Source organism: Podarcis filfolensis (assembly GCF_964270895.1).
Source record: "Podarcis filfolensis genome assembly, chromosome: 4".
In the NCBI taxonomy this organism is placed as follows: Eukaryota; Metazoa; Chordata; class Lepidosauria; order Squamata; family Lacertidae; genus Podarcis; species Podarcis filfolensis.
Window position 1 is genome coordinate 87,872,329 of NC_139607.1, and position 27,033 is coordinate 87,899,361.

At 44.8% G+C, this 27,033-nt stretch overlaps 2 protein-coding genes across 3 annotated transcripts; one reads left to right on the forward strand and one right to left on the reverse strand.

The window, feature by feature from the left end:
• The first annotated feature begins 2,543 nt into the window (after positions 1–2,543).
• On the forward strand, positions 2,544–14,056 carry VSTM5 (V-set and transmembrane domain containing 5). Of its 2 annotated transcripts, none has more exons than XM_083610212.1 (4): positions 2,544–2,967; positions 7,129–7,461; positions 9,670–9,753; positions 13,057–14,056. In XM_083610212.1, the coding sequence occupies exons 1-4, from the start codon at positions 2,877–2,879 to the stop codon at positions 13,098–13,100; spliced, it is 552 nt and encodes a 183-aa protein (XP_083466338.1). In that variant the 5' UTR covers positions 2,544–2,876; the 3' UTR covers positions 13,101–14,056. The 2 variants fall into 2 exon arrangements, with proteins under 2 accessions (XP_083466338.1, XP_083466337.1); XM_083610211.1 differs by having other exon boundaries at positions 2,547–2,967; positions 9,616–9,753.
• A 416-nt stretch (positions 14,057–14,472) lies between these two features.
• On the reverse strand, positions 14,473–26,628 carry MED17 (mediator complex subunit 17). Its single transcript, XM_083609894.1, has 12 exons — positions 25,817–26,628; positions 23,967–24,133; positions 23,274–23,490; positions 22,194–22,330; positions 22,026–22,110; positions 21,507–21,659; positions 21,008–21,138; positions 19,158–19,342; positions 16,942–17,079; positions 16,445–16,562; positions 15,300–15,459; positions 14,473–14,894 (listed from the first exon to the last, which is right to left on the reverse strand). Exons 1-12 carry the CDS (start codon positions 26,061–26,063, stop codon positions 14,686–14,688), a joined length of 1,947 nt encoding a protein of 648 aa, XP_083466020.1. The 5' UTR covers positions 26,064–26,628; the 3' UTR covers positions 14,473–14,685.
• Between the last annotated feature and the right edge of the window lie 405 nt (positions 26,629–27,033).

Consider the following 27,033-nt stretch of genomic DNA (forward strand, 5'->3'; position numbering starts at 1 on the left):
AAAACTGCACTCAGAGTGATCTTGAAAGATGGATCTCTGTTTACAAAGGCAGACATGCAAAGGAAAAGGGCCCTTTGAAAACTATGGCTCTTAATCAGCAATCTAAGTTCAGATTTCACAGCAGAGACGGGCACCCTTTTGTCTGCTGAGACTTGAGCACCACATTCTCTTGGGGGCAATGTGTTCGGAGGTGTGTGGTAGCAGAGGGTAGGGCCACCCCTCTTTCTTAAAAGCATAAGAGGCGGCAGCTGGATCCGGCCAATGGCCCACCCCAGTCCAGCAACCTGTTCTCACAGTGGCTGACCATTTGCTGTGGGAAGCTCACAAACAGGAACTCAGCGCATTAACCCTCTCCCCTCCTGCAGTTTCTAGCAACTGCTATTCAGACACATTTATGCCTCTGAAAGTGGAGGTAGAACACAGCCGTCATGTCCGGTATCCATGGATAGCCTTGTCCACCATGAACTTGTCCAATCCTCTTTTTAATCCATCCAATGTGGTGGCCATCACTGCATCCCATGGAAGCGAGCTCCATAGTTTAACTATGCACTGCATGAAGAAGTACTTTCTTTGATCTTCCAACATTTTTTTTTAACCAGATGCAAATTTATTGCTGTATCTCCTGCCGCAACAAGATAATTCAGGGAAGCTCAGGTCAATACTAAACGTGTTCTAAATGTGAAACTTTTTTTTAATTAACGTATAAAACACATACATATACAACACACTACCTAATATCAACATACCTACCCACCTACCCCACCAAGTGACTTGACTTCCAGCCATTCTTGTTCGCTACTTTATTTTTCCAACTAGCTTAAACATTTCATTATTTCTTTAATCATATCTTTTATCTTACCTTTACTCTCCTTTCACTCTAATCATTTTCTGGAATCACTCAGTATCTGTCAGAAATTCTACTTTTTCCACATAATGATCTTCCAACATTTAGGTCCATGAGTTCATCTCATTATCAGATGAACTCTTTCCATGCCGTGTATAACATTTTACACTTCTGTTGTTTCAACTCTTATTCATCTTTTCAATGATGATGATGATGATAATAATGTTATTATTTATACCCTGCCCATCTGGCTGGGTTTCACTAGCCACTTTTGGAGGATTACAGCATATATAAAACATAGTAAAACATCAAACATTAAAAACTTCCTGATACAGGGCTGCCTTCAGATGTCTTCTAAAAGTTGTATAGTTCTTTATCTCCTTGACAACTCAAGGGAGGGTGTTCCACCGGGAGGGTGCCACTACCGAGAAGGCCCTCTGCCTGGTTGCCTGTAACTTCGCTTCTCGCAGTGAGGGAACCGCCAGAAGACCCTCAGAGGACCTCAGTGTCTAAGCAAAAAAGTCCCCATTGGTCTTATCCACTCAATCTGGTGGAGCTGTCTTCACATGCAGGGGAAGTCCCTAACTCACTGAGGGTTTGAGACCCATCAGCACCTTTCACCTGGTTTAGCCAGCCATGTGCCCAAAGTCACATGCTGACAGCTTCTAAGAGTCACAGATGAATGGAGGGTCAGGTGGGGACCAAAGGTGGACAAACTACCCAGAAGGAGCATGATGTGCTGAAGTGGAGGAAGGGGCGTGCGGTGGGCGCGTTCCACCCCAGGTGCCACCACTGAGGGGGGTGACAAAATGCCGGGCGGCACTCACCACAGGGCCTGCAGCATGCCCGAGCCACACATTTCTCCTGGGAGACGTGGTGGTGTGGATGCGCACAGGCTCCATGCTGCCCAAACGGTCCACCTGCTGCCTTCCCCCCAGCTGTAGGGCGGCTGAGTGGGAGGAGAAAGGCAGACTCTGGAGGCCCCATGGTGCGCCCTGCCCCTATGGGCAGCTTGCCCCACCCTTGGGCGCGCTGCCTCAGGTGCCCGAGTGGCTTCCTCCGCCGCTGATGACGTGTCCCCCACCAGGGGTCCCCTAGCACCCCAAACACTCCTACTCCCTGAAATTAGACCTACTGAAATTAATGGGCCTAACTTAGTTGTGCTAACCAGCGTGATATAGTGGTTAAGAGTGGTAGACTCGTAATCTGGTGAACCGGGTTCAATTCCCCGCTCCTCCACATGCAGCTGCTGGGTGACCTTGGGCTAGTCACACTTCTCTGAAGTCTCTCAGCCTCACTCACCTCACAGAGTGTTTGTTGTGGGGGAGAAAGGAAAGGAGATTGTTAGCTGCTTTGAGACTCCTGAAGGGGAGTGATAAAGCGGGATATCAAATCCAAACTCTTCTTCTTCTTCTTCTTCTTCTTCTTCTTCTTCTTCTTCTTCTTCATCATCATTCATGCATTCCAGTGGGTCTACTCTGAGCTGCATATGACCCTATGGCTGTTATGGCTGAAGTCCGGCTCAGTTTAGCGTTTCCCTCAGAAGCAAGCCCGGCTCAGTGCAGTGTAACAGGCAGAACAGAAACCAGAGGAATTATTCATCCGCTTGTCATGCAGCAGAGCCGGCTGAGTGGCTCATTTCCTGAAAGGAACATTACACTGCGTGCTGCTCCTGTTCTCCGCCAATTGCATCCTAAATCAATAGCGGAGGGAGGGTTAGATATTTATTTATTTTAAGGGCGTGAGAGCCGAGGCAAAGAGCCAGGCTTCACCTCACAGTTCGGTCTGGGTTTTCCGAGGGAAGGCTCTGCGTCTGAGGGAACGCAGTGAAACCTGAGGGAACCTGCAGAGACTGACACCTCACAGCCCCTTGGGTATCCGATTGTTTGCTGGCTTGCAGGAACAGGAGATGGAAGAGAAGAGCGGGGTGTGGGACGGACAAGACACACATGCACACCCCAATCTGGATTCTGACATGCGGCTCTCCCGACACTGGATTAAATGAAGGCCGGCAAACGTTTCCCTTCTTCTGATGAGGCCTCTCGGCTGTCTGCAGAGCTGCAGACAAGACGTACGGCTAGCAGTCGCCATCCTCTGCCTGACAGCTGGCTGGGCTCTGCCGAGTAAGTGCTTTGGGCTCCTCGCAGTCCCCACACTTCTTTCCGCCGCCAGACCAGGTTGTGGTGCCAGGTGCATTGTTGAGCTTGGGTCCTGCGCATAGGTGTCAACTTTTCCCTTTTCTTGCGAGGAATCCTATTCGGCATAAGGGAATTTCCCTCAAAAAATGGAAAACGTTGGTCCTGCGTGCAGGTTTGCCACAGGCGTCATCTTCTTGGCCGCTGTGAGAATGGCGTACTGGGCTAGATAGGGTCATTGCTCTGATCCAGAAGAGCCCATGAACATGGTCCCACAGTGGCCAGACAGATGCTTGTGGGAAACCCTTGAGCAGGATCTGAGCAAAAGAGCCCTCTGCTCTCCTCCTGGTTTCCAGCATGTTCCTTGTGTGTTCCTTTCCTAAACAGTCTCATCACTTCCATCCCTGCTGCCTCCCTGTGTGGTGTGTGTTTGTGTGGTTCGAGATGCATCTGTATGGAATTGTTTTTTTAAGACCTTTCGAAGTTGCTTCTGTTGTTTGCGGGAAAGAAGGGCCACGTATAAATTAAACAGATTAGTGCCTTTTGCTAATAATCCCCAACTAAGCATGCAGCTCCTAAAGCCCAGCACTGCTAGAGGGGGGAACTTTAGCCTAATAAATTGTCTTCCTCCATCTTCTTTGCCTTCGGCTCCCTTCTTCCTTTGTGGCGAAGTGTAGGCGTTTGCTGGGCTGTGGGCCAAAGCAGGCATGGCAGGTCGTTTAGGTTTAGAATAATAGAATCACAGAATTGTAGAGTTGGAAGGGACCACGAGGATCATCTAGCCCAACCCCCAGAAATCTTTCGCCGAATGTGAGGCTTGAATCCATGACCCTGAGATTAAGAGTCTCACGCTCTACTGACTGAGCTATTCTCTGGGTTTTTTTTTCACTTAAGGTATTTGGGCTTGGTCTGGAAAGGAACACAGCCTGGTGCTCTCTCTCTCTCTCTCTCTCTCTCTCTCTCTCTCTCTCACACACACACACACACACACACACACAATCTCTCTGCACACTAGAGTTATTCCTTTGGGCATCGGGAGTCCATATATTACATATTTTCCAAACCGTGTACAGTGGTACCTCGGGTTAAGAACTTAATTCATTCTGGAGGCCCGTTCTTAACCTGAAACTGTTCTTAACCTGAAGTACCACTTTAGCTAATGGGGTCTCCCACTGCCGCCGCACAATTTCTGTTCTCATGCTGAAGCAAAGTTCTTAACCCAAGGTACTATTTCTAGGTTAGCGGGGTCTGTAACCTGAAGCGTCTGTAACCTGAAGCGTCTGTAACCCGAGGTACCACTGTATGTAGGTATACATGGTTGTATGTGTACCCAACCACAGTACCCAACCAGTCATTTGAGGCTCTGGTTGCCCCTACCATTGGACAGAGTGAGGCAAGTGCTTCAGGTGGCAGATGAAGGCAGGCAGCAGGGGCGATGCGCTGGAGAACAGATCAATTTGTGCCGCATGGCCTGTCCTATGGACCGGCTAGCTTGCTGTCCTCAGGTGTGGTTGGACATAGGAGACCACTTCTAGGGTCTGAGGTCCCTCCCCCCCTAAAATATTTGAGCAAGCTGCCCCCCCAAGCAGATGGGCATTTCCATTCAAATGGTGTGCCTCATGTGATAACATATACAGGGCGGGGCTTACCTCCCCCACCCCAATATTTTGTTCAAGTTGGTAGAGCATGAGACTCTTAATCACAGGGTTGTGGGTTCAAGTTCCACCTTGGACAAAAAAAAATAATCCTGCATTGCAGGGGGTTGGACTAGATGACCCATGTGGTCCCTTCCAACTTCACGATTGTAGGGTTCTAAGTTGGTGAAGGGTGCTGTCCCATTGCCGGTTTTGATGTAAAATCCCACTGCCAGTCTGTTCAGCATCTGTATGTAAATTCCCACCTCAAGCAGCAAAATGCCCTGTTTGAGGCTGAAGCACACAGGTGTATTCATCACTTAGAAACATAGGGAGCTGCCTTATACTGGGGCCATCTGTGTTCATCTATCTCAGCCTTCTCTGATCTGATGCCCTCCTGACAGCCCCAGCCAGCATGGTGGATAGTCAGGGACGATGGGGGTTAAATCTATGTTGGAAATGTAAAGAAAAGGAAGGGACCTTTTACCATATGTGGTGGGAATGCAGAGAAATTTTTTAAAAATGGGAAATGATATACAATGAGTTGAAGAAAATGTTCAAAATGACATTTGTAAAAAAACCCAGAAGCATTTTTGTTAGGGATTGTAGGACAAGACCTGCCAAGAAAAATAAAGAATTTATTTATGTATGCTACAATGGCGGCAAGAGTCTTGATAGCACAAGGATGGAAGAAAGGATGGCAAAAGAACAGTGGCAAGAGAAATTGATGAACTATGCAGAACTGGCAAAACTGACATGTAAATTGCGAGATGAGGACAACTGTGACTTTAAAGAAGAATGGGAACCTTTTACAATCTATTTAGAAAGACAACAAAATGAACTGGATTCCTTGGCAGGTTTTGAATAAACATGCACAAATTTATTGGGTTAAGATAGTGGATAGATAATATAAGGATGTAATACAATTTTACAATATGCAGAGAACAATATGAGTTGAGAAATCAGAGAGAGGAGCTGAGGGAAGTCTCGGGGGGGAGGAGGGAGGGTTTGTTGGAGAGGTGGGAGGGAAAAAGGGGGGAATAATGAAGATGATTTGTATTGATGATTTGTTATGTTGAAATTGTTAATAAAAAATTTTGTTTAAAAAAAAAGATAGTCAGGGACGATGGGATTTGTAGTCCAAAATTATCCGGAAGGTATCTGGTTGGGGAAGACTGATCAAGCCCTCTGCCTGCTCTGAATGGCAGTCATGTTTCTGAACGCTGGTTGCTGGGAATCCCAGGTGGGCAGAGTGTTTTTGTGCTCATGCCCTGCTTGCAGATTTCCCTCTGTGGTATCTGATGTGAGAACAGGATGCTGGACAAGATGGGCCATTGGCTTGATCCAGCAGAATCTTCTCAAGTTCTAACTTTCTGATGCAATACCCAAACTGAAACAGGGCTACAAGCATCTCTGACCTTTGCAATGCAATTTTCCAGCCAAGCAATGAGTACAAAAATGTATGTATTGGAGAAAATAATGTACGAAAACGCATTATATAACGCAAAATTGCATACAGAAATGTGTGCGTTGGGAGAAGTTGCACTAAAATGCCAATGAGTTTCATAAGGATCTCTTTAAAATAATAAAAAGCAAACTGATGTGGACTTGCGAGAACTTAAGGTGTAGCAAATATAGACCTAGAGAGAAACCAAATGTAACGGATTTGTCCATCCCGAGTGACACTGAATAGCTGGTCTCCTCACAACCAAATTTATTTTTATTTATTGCCTTTATATCCCACCTTTCACTCCAGGCAGCACACATGTGTCTCCCCCTCCTCATTCAGTCCCCACAACAACCCCAAGAGGTTAGGCTGAGAGGTAGTGACCAGCCCAAAATCACCCAGAGAGCTTTGTGGTTGAGTGGGGATTCGAATCCTGGACTCCCTGGTCCTAGATGAATGCTCTAAGCCAGGGTTTCCCAAACCTGGGTCTTCAGCTTTTTTTTTTTTTAACTACAACTCCCATCATCCCTAGCTAGTAGGACCAGTGGTCAGGGATGATGGGAACTGTAGTCCAAAATCAGCTGGAGACCCAAGTTTGGGAGACGAAGCTCTAAGCATTGTTTATATGCCACACTAGCTCAACACAGGACGCGGGTGGCGCTGTGGGTTAAACCACAGAGCCTAGGACTTGCTGATCAGAAGGTCGGTGGTTCGAATCCCCGCGACGGGGTGAGCTCCAGTTGCTCGGTCCCTGCTCCTGCCAACCTAGCAGTTCGAAAGCACGTCAAAGTGCAAGTAGATAAATAGGTACCACTCCGGCAGGAAGGTAAACAGCGTTTCCGTGCGCTGTTCTGGTTCGCCAGAAGCGGCTTAGTCATGCTGGCCACATGACCCAGAAGCTGTACGCCGGCTCCCTCGGCCAATAAAGTGAGATGAGCGCCGCAACCCCAGAGTCGGCCATGACTGGACCTAATGGTCAGGGGCCCCTTTACCTTTTAGCTCAACACAGACAAGGCCAATCCAGCACCTAAGAAAAGGACGACTTTCCCCTTTGCTTTCTTTTTCCAGCCCAAGGAGGAGAAGCATCGTTGCTGGTCTCACAACCCAACGTGAACACCACAGTGGCGCAGAACGTTTTGCTGTCTGTTGCGCACACCTTCGGGGGCTCCCCCGTCATCAAGTGGACCCACACGTCACCCAGGGGCACGTCCAAAATTGCCGAGTGGAAACCACGAAGCTACGCCAACATATCCAGCGGCTACATAGACAGAGTGAAGATTTATGACAATGGTTCTCTTCAGCTGCTGAACGTCGATATCAGAGATACTGGTTATTACTTAGTCACGGTGAGGGAAGAGTTTGGGATCACCATCTATGGCACCATCCTGTTGAATGTTTATGGTATGAAATGAGAGGATTTAATATTTTCTCTAGGGCCGACTGCTCGTACTTCACTCTTTGGCAGGAGTTGGGAGCTAAAGCTGGGCTGAATATCCCCATCCCACAATTTCATAGGAATGCTTGGCTCATGCAGAAATGGGAAGGTGATAGTTGGAGAGTTTTCAGGGGGCAGGCAAACTTTTAAGACTGTGGCAAAGGTTTCCCTTCTTTATTTTACCTCCTGCCTTGCCACCCAAAAGCAGGTAGGTCCCTGGTCGCCACAAGGTGTTTTTTCACACATCCAGGTGAATATGAGTTAGAAGCCTCTTGCAGACCTTCCCTGCTCAATGCGTGGGAGCTCAGGAACACAATGCCCACGGATAGATCATTCACCTGTTCAGGTAAATGTCTGAGAATGTGCCAAGAAGCTGCCATCTGACTAATAAATGAACGGATATTTATCTAGCAAATTCATTGCCACCAAATTACCAGCATTGGTTCAGGGTTGGGTCATTGTCAAATACCATCATGGATCATTTGCTAAACGTGTGTTGTTGTTTTAAAGGTTTATTGGATGAATAGATGTATATCCTTTGATTCAAGGGGATTGCCGTTTTACCTCTTGTTATCCTGATCTTGGAACCCTAAGGCATTACAGCAGGACAAACAAGTAATGGGAAATAGATAATTAAAAACCTGATAAAGATCAGGTTTTCAACAGATAGAGGATGGTGGTCAGTGGCTTCTCCTCTCTGTGTTTGTGTGCTGTCTGCCTTTGCCTTTCTCGTTGCTGAGGGAGACTTGTCAGAGCATGGCAAAAGAAGGTAAAGTCCTGGGGGAGAGTAACCTGTGCCAGGTTTGTGGCCCCGTTTCTGAATGCTTCCTACATATCAATCCCCAACTCCTCCCTGAAAGTAAACAATAGCATAGGATGGTGAATGCTTTCTATTTGCATAGGGAAACATTTCAAAATGCAATTGCTTTGACTGCCCGCCTCCACCAAAAACCCAAAACAGATACAGCTCATTTCTATATCATTGCTCTACTGCAGGGGTGGCCAACTCCCAAGAGACTGCGATCTACTTGGGGGTAAGTTTTTAAGCTTTTTTTAGGGAGGAGGAAAGCCCCATTTTTAGAAGGGCAGGGCAAAGTTGTTGAGCTTCTTTGGGGCGAGCCAGTGACCTACCAGAGACGTCCAGTGATCTACTGGTAGATCACGATCTACCTGTTGGACATGCCTGCTCTATTGCATAGGTAGAGCAAACTCCAGATAAGTCACAAGGGTGATTGATGGCAGTGGCAGTGGGGAAATTCGGAAACAGAGAGATCCAAAAGCAACGAGGGCTTGGCAGAAAACAAGGCTGAACTGGGATCCTGCCAGACAACCTGTTTATTCAGCATTCATCCTGATTTGCTTGCACAAAGCTTAAAAGTAAAGGGACCCCTGACCATTAGGTCCAGTCGTGGCCGACTCTGGGGTTGCAGCGCTCATCTCGCTTTATTGGCCGAGGGAGCTGGCGTACAGCTTCCAGGTCATGTGGCCAGCATGACTAAGCTACTTCTGGCGAACCAGAGTAGTGCATGGAAACGCCATTTACCTTCCCACCGGAGTGGTACCTATTTATCTACTTGCACTTTGAGGTGCTTTTGAACTGCTAGGTTGGCAGCAGCAGGGACTGAGCAATGGGAGCTCACCCTGTCACAGGGATTCAAACCACTGACCTTCTGATCGGCAAGCCCTAGGCTCTGTGGTTTAACTCACAGCGCCACCCGCATCCCTGCACAAAGCTTACGCCATGGTTAAATGGCATCTGATATTTACTGAACATTTGTTTGTGGGGAGGTTATTCAACAAGGAACATTCCCCCTGATTTGCTTGATTACACATCCTCCCATTAATCATGTGTTCACCCCACACATCCCAGTGCACTTCACTGTCACTTTCCTAGCTGCAAAAGGTGTTATGGTTTTTTTTCTTTTCATAGTGCATTTGTTGCACTGGGGCGACAGAAGACTTTAAACCTCTTTAATTGTGCAAACCTAAATAAAGGGTGTGCACCTGAATCTATCCCACAGCATAGCGATAATCTGGAGACACCCCTCAGTGACTCGTGATTTCTTTTCCAAGCATCCTATCAACTTCCACTGTGTTGTCTGTCTTCCCTTCTCCTTCAGAGATTATCTATGAAGACCTGCATTTCGTGGCCGTCATTTTTGCCTTCCTCACAGGTGTGTCGGCCATTCTAGTCTGCCTCATGTGGCTATGCAATAAATTAATGCAGCTGTTTCAGAAGGAGAGGCACCGGATCAAAGGTAATCTTTGCAGCAGCACGTAAAGGAACCAAATAATCTTTCACTTGCTCCAACTGACCCTGTTTGCCAGAGATAGCTCCTGATTTTTTGGGGGGTGGGGGTTGCTATCCATTCCCGGAAAATTGTTGTCTCTTTGGATGATGCTTTGTTGAATTGTTGTTATTGCGAGTTGCAAACATTGTTCTTCAGCAGGAATCGGAAGCCAGCGACTCTGCAGTTGGTGTCCGGCTCCCATCAGCCCCAACAAACATAGCAGTGTTGTAAACAAAATCTGCCCCTTTTCCCTTATGGGGTATCCAAGAGCCCATATAGAGTCCTTACATGGGTTCCCTATTGGCAGGAGAAAATAACCAGCCAGAGAATATTGAGAAGCAAAGCAGCTAGTAAGCTTGATCTTTATTGAACTGTTGCAACAGGGTGCTCCCCTCACACACAGGAACGGAGGAGGACCTCGAACAATGGCGCCCAAGGCCTTATATAGACATTTAAATTCCCTGCCCTGGAGCTCAAGACCACCCCTCCATACATCATAAATATATCACAGAAGGGGTGTAACCCAAGACCACCCCCCCACAAACATCATACCTACATCACAGAAAAGGTGGTCTACAACAGAAATTTGAATGTTGTTGTTTTTCCTGTCTGCCAGGTTATCTGATAATGCCTAATCTGATTGCCTTTCCTGGTAGTCTGTCACCCTTTGAGATGGTGATTTCCCAATTCCTGAGACAATGGGAAGGCTCTCTTACCCCCTCCCTCCTTGCAGAGAAAACATTTGGTCAGTTTGGGAGTCATAATGGTTTCAGGTCGGTCTTCCTGTGCTGATCTATGTACGTGCTTGGTTGGTACATTTATGAACATTTATTATATATATAAAACCTTAAATTTTATTATTACAGCAGCGATCAGGAATTACAAGAGTTGTAGTTCTCCACTCCTCTTAAGAAGAGTTTAGCTCCATGGACATTAATCTGGGAAGCACATGCATATTTCTTTAATGCACATCTGTAACTTTAAAAATACATGCGCATGAGCACTAAAGCAGCTAGTGCCACTGGCATTTTACACACTGCAGCAGCAGCATAATTTGAACTCTGATCCGACTCAGAGACAATGCTGAATGCATGCCAGGAAACTTGCATGTATGCATACTTCAACTCTTAAAACACACCTGCAAACGATGCACATCTTTTACAATGCACCACCCTGGGAAGGGACATCGGGACCCAGGGATGCTCATCTACACCTAGATCTCAAGTTGAATGCCAAAGCACAGTTACACACGAGACAGCTGCAACAGTATATTAAACAGCTGTGACATTCTTCCCCACCTCTTGAGGAGGCAAGAATTCCTTAGCAGGCAGATCAATGTGGAAAGAGTGCCCTGAAAGTAGGACATTTTAAAAAATCTGCCCTGAGTGTAAATCAGGGTATACGGTACAGTCAAACCTCGCTTGTTGAACATAATCCGTTCGGCTTCCGAAATGTTCGACAACTGAGGCACGGCTTCCAATTGGTTGCAGGAGCTTCCTGCACTGAAGCGGAAGCTGTGTCGGATGTTCGGCTTCCGAAAAACGTTTGAAAACTGGAGCATTTACAGTGGTACCTCGGGTTACATACGCTTCAGGTTACAGACTCCACTAACCCAGAAATAGTGCTTCAGGTTAAGAACTTTGCTTCAGGATAAGAACAGAAATCGTGCTACGGTGGCAGCAGGAGGCCCCATTAGCTAAAGTGGTGCTTCAGGTTAAGAACAGTTTCAGGTTAAGAACGGACCTCCGGAACGAATTAAGTACTTAACCTGAGGTACCACCGTACTTCCAGGTTTTCGTCGTCCGGGAGCCAAAACATTCCAAAATGGAGGCGTTCAGGATCCAAGGTTTGATTGTACCAGCAACAGGGCTGCAGTATTCAGACTTAATCTCCCCCCACCCTTCTTCCGTTCCTCTGCACCTTGTTTGCAAAAGTGCATTATCTATTTGGCTTGAAAGATCTTCAGGTGATTTCAAGCATGCAAAGACATAGACAAACACAGCAGGCTGTTTGCTTTACAACTATGGCAGTGGCAGCTGAGAACACCTGCGGAGAAGAAAGGCCCCATTGTGCCAGAGCCCTTGAGCAAACAAGCGGACTTGTCATATCCCTTTCCATGGAATGTCAGAAGTTGCCTTAGACAGGAGACAATTCTTTTCCAACTGGTGGTAGCAGCTCTCCAGTGTCTCAGCTAGAGACCTTCCACATCACCTACAGATAATTTTTTAAAAAACAAGAGAAGCTGGGACCTTTTGCTTGCTAAAACAAAGTACACTGCTACTAAGGCACGCCCAGTCCATTTAAAGCCACAGTCCCTTCCTCTTCTGACATGTTGCAGTCCTGCTTCCTTTGCCTCTTGTTGCAAGGCAAGACCGCAAACTCTCCCGCTGCTCAGTTTTATAAAACATTATGAGCTTCCGATCAGATTTTTGTGAATGGGACAACCACAACGTCCACCATTCTTGACTACAGCCCATCTTGGCTGAGGCTGATGGGAACTAACTTCCTTGCTGAGTGAAAAGAGCCTCTCCTTTGCATATAGAAGGTCCCCCTGGTTTAGCTTCATTAACTCAAAAATTTAGGATCCCATCCGAACCTGTGCCAAAGTTCTGCAGCCATTTTGCAGCAAAAATCCTGTTTTGCAGTGCCCCCCCAAAAAACCTGAGTAATTGATACATCAAACCGGGGTTTTTAGTTAACCTTTTCCGAATTGCTTCAAACCGGAGCCAAAGTTTGGCAATTATTTTGCAGTGAACCCTGGCATCTGCCCATAGGGCTGGTAAAAGGGCAGTGCCTTAAAAGGGCAATGCCTGGAGAGCCATTGCCTCTTAGCATACACGATACTGAGCTGGCCTGACTCTCCTACATTCCCCCTCCTGGCGACTCCATTGCCTTTCCATGTTCCATGACTGGCTTTTCTCCATACAACTGACACCAGAGCAGATCTGGAAAAGGAAGTAGGGATATCAAGAGAAACAGCATCTGCAAAGCTGCTGCAGATGTAATGCACACACTTGACACTTGCATCTTTGGTACTGAATGAGTGGCTCACCATTACAAGTCTTGGTTTAATTGGTACAGATTTTGGAGAGGTGTAGTATAAACATGGGCCCTGTTTAGGGGAGATTATGTAACACTAATGCCCTGTTTGCAGCAGGTTTCCACTATGCTCACGAGTTGTACGCCATTATCTCTTAGCTATATTTTTATTTTGGAACTGCTCCTTTCCAGTCGATCCGTTCTCAAACTACATTCTCCTTTCATTTACAGCAAGCGCAACTGAAGAGACTGAGCTGCAAATGATGGGGTGTTAAATGTGGAATGGTTTAAACGGACGAGACAATTTTCTACCTCAAAAAGAAACACTAGTAAGAGAGGAGACAGGCATCCAGAAGACACAAGGTGTACGTTTCTTCTGTTGTAAGATATTTCCTGAACCAGAAAAGCAAAGATTAATTGGAAGCTGATCCAGAGACGCTGTGAAAGATACTGTGGATTCACAGTATCATTATTTACAATGGACAGAACATGTAAAGAGGACAGAATGCTTCTGTTGTTTCAACCTGTATCAAGAACAAACACTTAAACTTTGCATTGGCAAATATCGTGACGATGTGACTGAGGACTTCATGTGCTAAAATCTGCACCCACGACAGCGGACAATCTTGAACATGCATCGGTAGGAAAAAAATGCAGCCTTTTAAAGAAGGTGCAACTGTTTATTAACTTATTACATTTTAAAAACATATTAAAGTAGTAGTGGGCAACTCACATCTAAAACGGTTACCAATGATTGGGTGATTAATTTAAAGACTAAACCAACATTATAAGGATGCTGAAGCTCAAGTTCTCTCATTGACTTTTTGATGTTAGATGACAAGATGAGCATCTCATTTACTTATTTCTAGCCCTCCTCTTTTCTCTGGCACTCAAGACGGTGTAGATGAGGATCATCTCATTTTGTCCTCACAGCCACCATGTGAAGTAGGTCAGGCTAAAAGTGATATGGCTCAGTGGGGATTTTAATATGGCTTTCTAACTTCTAAGTACAGTACTGCAGACACTATGCCACAAGCTTGCATTGATATTTTACATTTAATTCCCTGTGCTTGTATGTCTTTGGAATGACAATAGCATTCCAATAGAATGGTAAAACTCAGTGGTGCTCGCAACTGTCTTTAGCTGTGGCTGTTGGTGAATGTTTCAGGAATAAAACTGACAAATAAGCTGCCTTGTTTTGATCATCATTAATAAAGAGTTATTATCTGAACATACATATTCATTGGTTTTCGGACTGAGACATCACACAGAGCCCATCCGATCTAACCCCCACCTCCTCTGAATTTAGTGGCACTTGCTCCTGAATTCAAGGTGGGATCAGTAAGAGCTTGTAAAGGTTTTCTTCCACTTTGCAATCTTTCACCTTCACAGGTGGCGTGTAAAAATTCAATCTAAGCCTACATTCAGTAGTTATCCAGAGTCACAGATGCAGATCTGAGCACTGCAGAAGTAACTACTACTATGGCAAAGACCTCCTCTAAATGTATGGAAATGTTCCAGCCTGTTCTGGGCTGCCCTTGCTAAGCTGGGCGTAACCACATTTTCTACGGAAGCAGTCCAGGTAACCCCTTTGTAAAGATGGGAGCAAAGACGAGTTCCATTTTACAAACATCAAGAACTTGGGACTCGGACAAGACAACGGCACAGTTTAATTCAACATTCAGAAATGGCAGGAGAAATTGCTTCCAGAAAGGAAGACTTTTGATATTATTCTGGGGGAAGGAGAAAAATGAAATTAATGGCGTTTCACAGGTTATGCAACTTGGCAACTATCAGGAGTGTAAGAGAGTCATTCCCTTTTGTGCCAAAACAATAGTCCTTTTTGTTTTGTTGCTAAGCCTAGGAGCAGGGTGTCAGGGCTGCCATGAGGAGTTCCATTTTGTACACAAAGTTGCGTCCTTCCATTTTGTTCCATTGAACCTCTTTGAATGGGCCACGAAGGTTGTTCCATTTGCTGTCCTGAAGCACGTCGCTTTTGGGGAGGTCTTTGCACTGGGAGCGTGGGAACTGAACCATAATCTTGCTGCCACTTTCTGGACCATTGCGTACTGCAGAAAACAAGCGCAGCAACACAACAGCATTAGCTATGCACCATTTTGTAAAGTTTTTAAAACTAAAATTGTAATCCACCCTTTAACCCAAAGGTTCCCGTGGTGACATAATCCATCTGTTAAAATATGCAAATAATATATAAAATGAAACCAAATAAAAAATATCAGTCTGGTGATTGTGTCTTCAACAATTCTTAGGAACCACACAAGTCCTCATTAAGTCATACTGTGCCATTTTTTACTTTCCAATCTGAGTGGGTTGTGGTTTTAAAAAAAACAAACCCTGCAGTATAACAATGCTGTATTTACTGTACTGGTTCCTTTCACTGCAATTTCTTTCTTTTTAGCTCACATGCATGCAGCATATAGGTTCTCAGCAAGTTTTAATTCCCAGTACGGTACCTGAAATAGAATAGTCTCCATTTGGTGACGCCACAGTTATGGCTGACGCATTGCCAATACTCTCCACTGGGCCTAGACCCACGTGATTACCAAAACTGAGCACATGCCATCCCATAACTTTGGCTAACTGCTGGACTGCATGCACTTGATGCTGTGACATCTGAAATAAAATTTAAAAAAATGAATGGGTGAATATTTCAGTTGCGTTTTCCCCCCTTAGCCCCTGCCTCCTACCACATTCTCTCTCATTACTCTCTCAAAACACAGAGCAGCTATTTCATTAGCTACTGTAAGATAAATACACATCTGCATTTAATCTACAGCAGTTTCCACACTCAAGAGTCACCAGTGCAGAAGCTCTGGTACCAAACAGGAGTGTAAGACATTCAGAGATGCCAAGTGACACAGTACTGCACTTTTTGGTTGTCTGTGACTATGAGCAAGCCATCCTGACTCGGCTGGAGGCTCCCAAGGCAAAAAGAATAATTTAACAGAAAAGTATACTTTCTAAAAGGGATGCAGGTGGCGCTGTGGGTTAAACCACAGAGCCTAGGACTTGCCAATCAGAAGGTTGACGGTTCGAATCCCCGCGACGGGGTGAGCTCCCGTTGCTCGGTCCCTGCTCCTGCCAACCTAGCAGTTCAAAAGCACGTCAAAGTGCAAGTAGATAAATAGGTACCACTCCGGTGGGAAGGTAAACGGGTGTTTCTGTGCGCTGCTCTGGTTCGCCAGAAGCGGCTTAGTCATGCTGGCCACATGACCCAGAAGCTGTACGCCGGCTCCCTCGGCCAATAAAGCGAGATGAGTGCCGTAACCCCAGAGTCGGCCACAACTGGACCTAATGGTCAGGGGTCCCCCCTTATACTTTCTAAGCATACTACTGGTAGAATCAAGCTGGCTCAACAAGTTCGGACTACGAACTTTGGACTGAAAACAGGTCCCTAGTCACAGACATCATTTCCCTGTTCTTGCTATTTGCCACTAGTGCAATATTTTGCAGATGCAGCATGAGAACTTCAAACTCCTACAACTGTATTAAATCTACATCTGCAATCCCAAGAATTCCATTTAAAAAAAGAAGGCATCCAAGGTCCTGCTGCAATCACACGCCCATCACAGAAAGGCAAAAGGTTCCTGGTTTTCACCTGAGAGAGAAGAAAATCTTGTAACTCTTGTTCTTGGTGGGATAGCGTAATTACTCTTCCGTCTCTATGCACTACTCGGATCTGCTCAACGCCAATATTTAGTTGCAGCTGAATGGACCTTTGAAAGCAATAAGATATGAGCACAACTGGAGTTTCAGGGTGGTGGAACAGGGGTTCCGTCCATTGCCTGAGAAAGTCAAAAGCATAGCACTGCACCACAGTTAAAAACCAATCCTTCAACAGCAGCAATTCTTAAAAGCAGAGTGAAGTAGAGCACTATTGTGAATAGGGAAATGATCTTTCAATTCAGCAAATATGCACTGCAAACACCAATGGGAATAGTTCACGCTTAGTGCTCCCTTTTTCAAAAAGGCATTTGAGCCTCTAAGTTCTGGGTATTGGGGAATGACCTCCCCAGCTGGGTATTTACAGAGACATCAAAATATTTCCTCCACCAAAGGAGCAAGGTGCAAACATTTCCCCCCTTTCACACTCACTTGCATATCTGCTCATAACCTTGAGAAGTGATCAGGACTTTGACACTTGATTCATAGACATCATTGATGTTTGACCAGTGTGCCTGAATTTGTGGATCCTCAATACGGCTGGCAAGACTGTCGATGGTTCGAGCAGTTCTGAAAACAAAAAGAACAAGATCCCAAAAGACTTGGAGGCACTGCATTTTTATACTGGTGAGGAAAAATAATAAGCTCTGCCTGATCAAATTAGACATAAATGCCCATAAACATAAATTGATATTGATAATATTTAAAGCCTGACACATCTCAAATGCTACTGAGACTATGATGCCTAACTTTAAGCGAACCTTACGTTGCACATAAATGTTTTATAGGTATTCTTGAAGACAACAGGAGGCATATATTATTCAGCACATTGATCGGTTGAAGCTGCACGTCTTGCAAAACAAGACAATAAATGTAGGAAAAAGACTCAGAGCATTGCAAGGAAGACAGAAACAACCACCAGTAAAACATACATACACTGAAAAAAAGAACGAAAAAAGAAGTGGGCTTTCCTGCAATCAGCTTTCCTGAAGTAACACTAAAAGGTAAAGGGACCCCTGACCATTAGGTACAGTCGTGACCGACTCTGGGGTTGCGGCGCTCATCTCGCTTTACTGGCCAAGGGAGCCGGCGTACAGCTTCTGGATCATGTGGCCAGGATGACTAAGCTGCTTCTGGTGAACCAGAGCAGCGCACGGAAACGGCGTTTACGTTCCCGCAGGAGCGGTACCTATTTATCTACTTGCACTTTGACGTGCTTTCGAAGTGCTAGGTTGGCAGGAGCAGGAACCGAGCAACGGGAGCTCACCTCGTCAAGGGGATTCGAACCACCAACCTTCTGAATGGCAAGTCCTAGGCCCTGTGGGTTAACCCACAGTGCCACCCCATCCTGAAGTAACATTACCTTGCAGGTAAAACATATTAGGTTTGCTCCCTCACTTTGTTTTTTATTCTATTTTTATCCTACCCTTTCCCCCAAGGGGCTCAGGATGGTGTTTCTCTTCCCAGCCATTATATCTTCACAACAACCCTGCAAGATAAGTCAGCTTGACAAGCTTTTCCTGGTCCCCAGTCAGCTTGTGTGGAGATCTGAAGCTGGGTCTGCCTGGGTGCAGTCTGACATTCTAACCACTAAAGCACACTGGCTAAGTCTAGATTTCCCTGAAGAGATATCTGGACCACCCAACATAATTGAAATGCTACCCACTACTTGTTGCATTCTCTCCTGAATTGAGCCCCTTTCCCGAATCAACTCCACTCCTTTTCAATTTTCATTCCATGTTGTCCCTGGAACATCAGTCTGGCCATCAACCAGCAAGGCTCTCCCAAGCAGAGGAGTCCATCATTTGGACATCACTGTGCACTGATCTATATAGCATCTACACTTCATATTAAACATGCTGAAAAATCAGTGTGGTCCAGTACAGACAATGGACAGTGTTACTTAATATGTTTATGGGAAACGGATTAAAAGTTCTGCCTGTGATAGACAGCTTCCTATAGGAATCATCTGGAAGTGTAGTCAATGCTCTGCTTGCTGATGAAAGGAATCCATCTGTGGAACTGGCCAAAATGACGGGAAGAATCTGAGAACAGCGGGACCAGAAGTTCATCGAGGACTGGACTAAATTTGTAAATTATTTGAAAGACAATTGTAGTCAATCAAACACATTGGTAGGATTGCAAGAAGCTTTGTAAGGAAAGGTATAAAAATCACTGCACAGAAGAATAAGGAAATATGATGCTTTGATGTTTTTGTTTTGAAAGCAATGGTTAAGTAGTGAAAATGCAGAAACTTGAAATGAAAGATAGAAAATCAGAAGGAAGGTTTGAAGAAAGTCATGGCCCTAAAAAGCCAAATTGTATAATATAAGAGGAGAGATTGTAATGGAAAGCATTATTGTAAAATTAATAAAAATGATATGGCAAAAGAAAAAAGAAAAGAATCCATCTGTGGAATGGAGGAGGGGGATGGTTCTTCATCACCCCCCACCCTGCTGTTCTCCCCTAAATCTTCTCCTGACAAGAGCTGTTATTCAGCAACATCTGCAGGGCCAAAGATTCCCCGCCCCTTCTCTGAAGAATTCCTTCCATAAACTGACAGAAAATATTGGATATAATCCCTGCTGCACAAGCGAAGCGTTCAGGCGAATTATCTTGCAAAGCCTCCAAAAGATGCAGTTGCATACCTGCGTCTCAGAAAGATGTGTTTTGCCTGCTTTATAATCTTCTCTAGCAGCCCCTCGCTTGGTTGCAAGGAATTGATTTCATTTTTATCAAAAGCCTGAGGCCCCGCTAGTCTCATTCTCTTATGGCCAAAAGGTGCACTAGCTGGGTGAGGCATCATGGTGGAGCTCAGGGTCTGCTTGTGAAACTGAGGAGGAAAAAAAAGTTGCTATAATGAAGCCAAGAGAACAAGCAAATTCTAGTCTTAAGTCAGAAACTGTGCAAAGACTAACAAAACAGAACTGTTTGCTGAGTAACAACTGTACACAACTTGATTAAGCGATTTTTTTACTATTGAGAAAATACAAAAGCAAAAACACACCATGATTTTGTATCAAACAAGCAAAATTTCTCCTAGGTTTGGTAAGGCTCAAGAATACTGGCCAGGATAGGGAACACATATCCTGAAAGCCATTTTCAGGAGAAATACCTAGTTCTTCTCTTTTTGATGTAAAGGAGACAATTAAGAGATTGTCTCCCCCTTCCACCTGGGAGAGGGAGTGATCATATGACCTAGTGGGTATATTAATTAATTAACCACCCTGTACCCATAAATCTCAGGGCAGTTCTCAACATAAAAATTACAATATAAAAAATACAAAATACATAATAAAAACAAATACAACCCAATACACCCTCATCAGAAGGTCTAGCAATCAGAGACTTGTCCTGAAATCCTTCACTGCCTTACCTATGAACAAAGCTCTCCACTATAGTTCCTGAATGTCTTCTGTCTTTTCTCTAGTTTGCAGGAGCACCTGCTCTGTATCAGCTATGTCACCCTGGAGCAGCTCTGGGGAGCCTACAGTCCTCCAAATATTACTGGATTCCCAACTCCCATCACACCCAGCCAGCATGACCAATAGTCAAGGATGAGAATTAGTAGGTTCCCCACTGGTGAGCTTGAGGTTATCAGCAAATAATGACACTTCAAAGGAAATCGTTCTCGGAAGCACAAGAGCTTAAAAGATATTTGCTTCCCAGAGATCTGTAGTTTTAATTCCATTCGCTTTCCTAGATCCTCATGCATGTATGATAAACCTCTCCATACATACTCAAGTACATCACATGACTTCTCTCTCTGTATTGCAAAAATAACAGTGCCTTTCCTCACCCCCAAAGTCTTTGATACTAATTCTTCCTGTAATGCATTTGCAATTGTACTCTGGGGAGAAGTTCTCAACCATACATGGAGATCAAGGAGGGCTAATGGAATAAAAACCATAGGGAACAATATTCTGTCATGATTAGAGGCAGACCCACAAGTTGCCAGTTTGCACACTGAGATAATAAAAATGCTTCTCAGGAACCCATCAAGAAGCTGTTCTGCAAATGGAATATGCTCTTAATTTTTTACAATCTACAAGTTCCTGCTACCGAAAACAGAATCCACAATAGAGGAAGGGAAGAGTTAGTTGTGTGCTGGTTCCGGCAATCGAAAGACACAAATCCCATGCAATCATTTTGTTTTCATTCCCCGCTTCAATTGGCCTTGCAAGAAGATCTGCTACAAGTTCCACTCAATGATACTGGGTGGGACAATGTTTGCTGGATAGTGCTGATTGTTTAATCTAATTGGCAGCACTGTGAGAAAAAGCAGCACAGCCTAGGTGGTTGTTCTTGTTTAGAATTAACCACTAAAGTAAACATAGCCTAGATACTACCACCCTTCCAAAAAGAAAAAGAAAACGTTTAGAGAAAATTCCACAGCTCTTAATGCAAATATTACACACCCTCTTAGCTGGCAATTAAAACAACAACAGCTGCTTCCTATAAGCGAGCTAACAGGAAGAACAGAGAAAGCTGACATTACCTCTCTAATCAGCTGGTGCAAATTATGCTCTAGAACGTAAAGATGATCCTCTGGACTTTGCTTATCGGAAGCAGATTTCTGGGATTTCTTGTCATCTGAAGAGTGACACAAGGAAATGGACAGCTGCAAGCCTACATAATGAAATGGGGCAGAGAGAAAGCACGGCTTAGTTTTAACATATAAGAGCACAGCAACACATACAACATATCTAGATATATTTTACTACATTTGTCCTACACATAAACTTGCTGATTTCTTACATATAAGACATAAAATTAGCCTATGGAAACGGTAAAACGCTGGCAGCTTTGCCTGGATCAGTCCATACAAGCAAGATAACAGTTTGGGGTATCTTTTGAACAGAATAGAGCCATGCACCTGAAAGAGTCTTAAGACTTGAGAGGTACTGGGTTAAATGACACATCTTTTGAGATCTTGTCTCTGCACGCATGCAAAAATCTGCCAGATCCTTCATTTTAATTTGTCTCGGAACTCTTACCTGGAAATGGCTGGGAAATTATTTGGTTCTTCACAACTATGTGGGGAATCTGAGATTTAATTTGTACAGCTTCTCGAGACAGCTGAGCAAAGATTTCTTTACATAGCAATACATTCTGTGCCGTCTCCAGCTTCGTTTGCCAATGCAGAGCCCCTGAAGGAGAGGAAGGGAAAAACACCATTGTAAAGTTGAGAGAAGCAGCTATATTTATGTGGACAGTCAAAGTATTATACAACCTAAATGATGAGAAAAAGATGGCTGATAAAATGTGCACACAATTTGAATTTTTTTTAATACAACTCAAGTTAAAGACAATACATATCACCTATGCAGAGCTCAGTGAGGGTGGGTGAAAAAGAACACATTTAATTTCACATCTAGATCTTTGAGCAGAGTATTATGAATCAGTGAAGATATTGGGCTTTTCAAGAGTATGTTTATTTTTTAATAGCTCTATTTAGTTTTCATGCTTACACAGTCTTTTGAGACATACCATTCAAATGCAGACCATAACTATACCTGGCTTTGATTTCAGAAGCGGCCTTTTAAACAGATTTACTGTACCCAGATCCCCTATATCGGGTGCTTGCTTCTGAATGGACACCTATATTCAAGAAGAAGAAAACAGGGTCATTTTGTATTCAAAGAACATACTAACAAAACGTTAAAAACAAAAACTGGGCAAACCTTTATATAGGCAGATCCCTCTAAATCACTTGGGATTTGAACATCCAATGGACAGTAATCTTCAGGAATCTTTTTATCCAAATCAATGTCTGTGTTTTTTATGACCTCAAATGTACCGTGATGAGGAAAGAGAGACCCTAAAAATAAAAAAATGTTTTGGTATTTCTTACAATGTTCATACCACAATAATAAGAACAAATGAAGTACATACATGCTAAATTATAATCTGTAATGTTTTAGACAACATATTACTACTCTACGCAACAAATAACTGCTATCACAAGCTACCAATATTCAGAGTACTGGATTTTTCTTCTATGTCATCCTAGTATTTTCACTGAAATAGTAACTTGAATTATCCCAAGGAAACAGAGTGTATAGTGTAGCTCAATCACAGTAATCCTTACAACAACCTTGCAAAGTAGGTCAGTACTATTATCCCCAAATTGTAGACTGGGGGAGGGATTGGGGGGTGGATGATGCTGAGAGACAGTGGCTGCCTAACAAATTCATGGTAGAAACAAGAATTGAACTGGACACTATCTTAGGTATAGTTCAAAGCTAAGGAGTAGTTGCTACAATACAGGGGTTGGCAACCATATCTACTACCTAGCTCCTCAGCTGCCAATATGTCTTTCTCCTTCTGCTCTATGCTTCTTGACAGGGCCAGCCCTATTATTAGTGAGTCAGCTGCCTCAGGCAACAGATCTGAAGGGGGCATCAGTGACAAGCTCCCTGCTAGCCGATTCCTTCTGAGCCTCCACACATTCCCCTCTGCTAGAGAACAGCATTGCACACGTCCCCTAAGCTAGCCTGCTGCCTTCAAGTGCAGTGGAGGACGCTGTCCTATTGCTCATGTTGAAGAAAGATCCAACAGCCACTCCAGGCTGTTTCTGTACATGCAATGTAGGGGGTGAGGCACCATCTTGTTCTTCACCTCAAGCAGCAAAATGTCTTGGGCAGTCCTGCTTCAACTCAGAAGGAGGAGATACAAAGCTCTATCATGCGTGGAAGATGCGGTGATCAAAAACATTATTATTAGACTCAGCAAACTTTAGACCAATCCTTTGCCTACCATACCTGCACTTTTGTAGCTCAAGTCCCCAAGGATCTTATCCCCGACCTTCCTCAGCTTCCAGTGCTGCCTCAGTCTTAGTAACTCAGAGTTGAAGTCTCTCTGTCGCTTATTTTCCTGGCTCTCTGCAACCGATTTAGATAACCTTTCTGCTCCCTTCAGAAGAATCTGGGCTGCTCCAGCTAATGACTTCTTCTTGGAGATCAGCTGCAAAACTTGATTCTAGAAATGAGGAAACAGAACTGCAGTTTTATTTAAATGTGACCTTATCTGTCGACACCAGGGATGGGGCAACCTGTGTCCCTCCAAATGTTGCTGGATCACAACTCCCACCATCTACAACTAATGGCCATGCTGGCTAGTACTCCCATCCTGGCTAGTACCAGTGGGAGTCCATCACTATCTGCAGAGCCACTGGTTCTCCTTTTACATTATAAAAACAACAAAACAAAACTTCAAGCAAAAAGGAAACTTATACTGTATTTTGTCTTCCAGGCAACAAATCCAATTTCAGCTTAAAAGCAGGTGTGGACAAATTCTAATTCCCTCTTGAAAAGGAAACTACTTCATATTTGACAATGTAGCCCACAATTAACAATAAATACAAACAGAAACAAGTCATGAAGTTTAACCAAAATGGAACATTTCATCTTTCCCAATATTTTAATAGTGGTCTGAACAGAACAGGTGTGCTGTACCTGCTTTTGGGTAAGTGGTTCTTGCACAACTGGATCCAGAGTCATAAATTTTTTATCCTTGACAATGCTGAGAACATCATAGAGCACACACATCTCTGTCAAAGCGCTTCTCAAGTTATTCCTCACTGAATCCCAGGGCCAGAGCGAAGGCTGGAACTTTACCAAACCTAGAGCGCACAAATGAAGGAAAAACACAGGATGTCTATACACTAATGCTGGAATCATCGAGAGAGCTAGTCCTTTACACAGGTGCTGCTATAACTATGGATAGAAAGCTATATGCCATGGAGTTGCATCCCATTCGTGAAGGGTCAAAGGTCAGTGGCAGAGCATCTACTTTGCACGCAGAAGGTCCTATGTTCAATTCCTCACTAGTTCCAGGTAAGGCTTAGAAGAGACCCACCTGAAACCCTGGAGGATTGATGAACCAGTGGTCAGAGTCACTATAATGCAATTTCCCATCCTTGTTCAACTCAGTGAGAGGGGGTGGGCAGCTTTAGAAGCTTCCCAATAAAAAAATGACTATCAATACTGGTAAAGTGTGCAGGAAAGCAGTTTTCACCTATAGATTAGGAGATACCTGCTAGTGGAGCGGGCTGCCTAAGTTCTCCTTTGCCTGCAAGTATGTAAGCAGAGGCTGGATAGCTATCCATCAAAGATGCTGCAGCTGCAGCTTGTGTATTGTAGATACACTGAACCAGGGATTGAATTATATGAATTCTTGGAAAACTTCTAACTTCATTAATCCGTGATTCAGTGTGGTTGAGGTGTGTACTCAACATCTTCCAGGATACACAGAGTTGGGGAGGGGCCACACAGAAGTCCAGGAATCCTTAGTAGCAAAACGCAGAAACTGAGTACATACAAAAGCATGTTTATGGCCCAGAATCCTCTGCAACTCATCAAAGTTCTTCATTAGCCTTGTAGGAAATTCCTTAATAAACAAACCAATACAGAAAAAGTTTGCCATCCACCAGCTGATATTTTGTGTCTCAGGTTTAGGTATCAGATATTTCATAAAATAAACCAGACATTTTGAATTAGGTGAGAAGCTTGGTTTTTTCCTCCCCCTAGAGACCCTGCCTCCTGTGTCAAAATCCACCAAGGCCTTTCCCAGAATGCCTTCTTCAGTTGTCCACACCGACCAGATATTTTTAAAACATCCAAGCTGACAACTCTGAAAAAGGAGTTGGCATAAACACCCTCCCCTCCAGCAGAAATAAGGAAGTGGGCCAGATTGCTGGCAGAGGGGTCACATTTCGTATTGTCTCCCCAACTAAAACCAAATAGTAAAAGCACCTTCTAGAAAGGAAAAAAAAAGTGTGTTGGGGGCTTGGCTACACCTTCACTAGATTTGGATTCGCCTGCGATTTCTACAAGGGAGAGAACACAATTAAAAACGTGATTTCTCTACCTGCAGCCTGAAAGCATCTCAGTGTTTTCGTTTTGATCGCATTTGTGTTCTTGCTTTATATATTTATGCCCTTTTTAAATGTGTGTATTTTTGTGGGGGGGCCCTATTGGGTTGTTGTTTTTTTAATTTTATTATGTATTTTGTTATTTTACATCTTGCTTTTATTCTGTGAACTGCCCTGAGACCCCCCCCGGGTATAGGGCCAGATATGTGTGTGTAAATTAAATTTTAAAAAACGTGGTGGACCGCCCCTCGATCTTCAGAGGAAGGGCAGCATGCAAATGCAATAAATTAATAATAATAATAATAATAATAATAATAATAATAATAATAATGCTTCAGGTTCGGGCATGGCAGGGGCTTGGACTACATGACCCTCAAAGGGCCTCTTCCCAAGTCTACGCTAGCGGTGGCGACGGGCAGGCCTCGCTCCTACCTTCCTCCTCTTCGTCCTCCCCTCCTGCGGCTCCGGGCCATTCTCTTCCCCCGGCGGCCGCGGAGGGCTCGTCCTCCTCGGAGCCGGAGCTGCCCTGGCTGAAGTCGATGCGCTGCGCCAGGCGGGCCAAGTTCTGCGACATGGAGAGCGGCTGCAGGTAGGTCTCGCTCCCGTCCAGGCCCACCTCTTGAACATGCTTCTCGCAGGCGGACTCGATGCTGATCCGCACCGCGGGGACCCCCGACATCTTCGCCTCAGCCTGGGTTCCCCTCAGAGGCTCTGCGTTCAGGTGTACGAGAAGGCCTCGCCGAGCATGCGCGTTAAGGGCTACGGTGCCTGCGGAGGGACAAGGCAGAGCAGCGACTCAGCTTTCCCTCAGCGGCTGTGTGTTTGTATGAGAAAGATCCCGGCAGGCCTTGCCGAGCATGCGCGTTAAGGACTACGGTGCCTGCAGAGGGACACGGCTGAAGCAAGCGGCGTGCATAGAGAAAAAAAAAAGGAGTTCAGGCTCCTCCTAGTGGCCGCCGGAGGTTACTCCCGGAAGAGCTCGGGATTCGAAAGGGGCGGGGGGAACCGCGAAACCAGCCGTCCCCAACCTGCCGCCCGCTGGGTATTTCAGACTACAACTCCCATCAGCGCGGCTCATTGGGAGTTGTAGTTTTTAGCATCTGGAGGGCACCGGGTTGGGGAAAGCTGAACTAAAGTGTATGGCGGCAGTTATTTATGAGTAGCTTTTACATGCATCTTTATTTATTTGCATGTTTGCTCTGCACGGAAAATTATACTTGCTGGGTTTTTGTTATGTACTGAGTTGAATAGGATCCAAAATGCAGCATTCTGATTGGTCCTAGAACAATAGGATTCAGAATGCAGCAGTCTGATTGGTCCACAGGAGCCACCCAATCCAGCTCCAGGTGGAAGTGAATCCACAACCTGATTAGCCTACAGGAGAATCCCGAATTAGCCAATCACGTGGGGCCCATTGTGTAAATAACATATATAAAGCAGAAATTCTGGGGGAACTTCCATTCCTCCTCACCACTATGAGCTGAATAAAGAGCATGAAATCCACTCTCGACTCGTGAGTATATTTCAGTTTTCCACGCTCCAAGTCAGGAATGGGGAAGCTGCCCGCCTTGTTGCTGTTGGGCTTCAGCGCCTATCATCTGATGATCATCTGTCTGTGCTGGCTGGTGCTGATGGGAGTGGAGTCCAAG

What these genes read in the sequence shown, in the direction of transcription:
- MED17 (XM_083609894.1), bottom strand. Translation starts at nt 26,063, where the DNA reads ATGTCGGGGGTCCCCGCGGTGCGGATCAGCATCGAGTCCGCCTGCGAG. An exon ending in CTTGAGCTACAAAAGTGCAG is followed by an intron (nt 22,331 to 23,273) that starts GTATGGTAGGCA and finishes TTTTATTTTTAG; the next exon opens with GGTCTCTCTTTCCTCATCAC. An exon ending in AATTTCCCAGCCATTTCCAG is followed by an intron (nt 21,139 to 21,506) that starts GTAAGAGTTCCG and finishes TTCATTATGTAG; the next exon opens with GCTTGCAGCTGTCCATTTCC.
- VSTM5 (XM_083610211.1), top strand. Translation starts at nt 2,877, where the DNA reads ATGAGGCCTCTCGGCTGTCTGCAGAGCTGCAGACAAGACGTACGGCTA. An exon ending in AGCTGGCTGGGCTCTGCCGA is followed by an intron (nt 2,968 to 7,128) that starts GTAAGTGCTTTG and finishes TTCTTTTTCCAG; the next exon opens with CCCAAGGAGGAGAAGCATCG. An exon ending in GGAGAGGCACCGGATCAAAG is followed by an intron (nt 9,754 to 13,056) that starts GTAATCTTTGCA and finishes TTTCATTTACAG; the next exon opens with CAAGCGCAACTGAAGAGACT.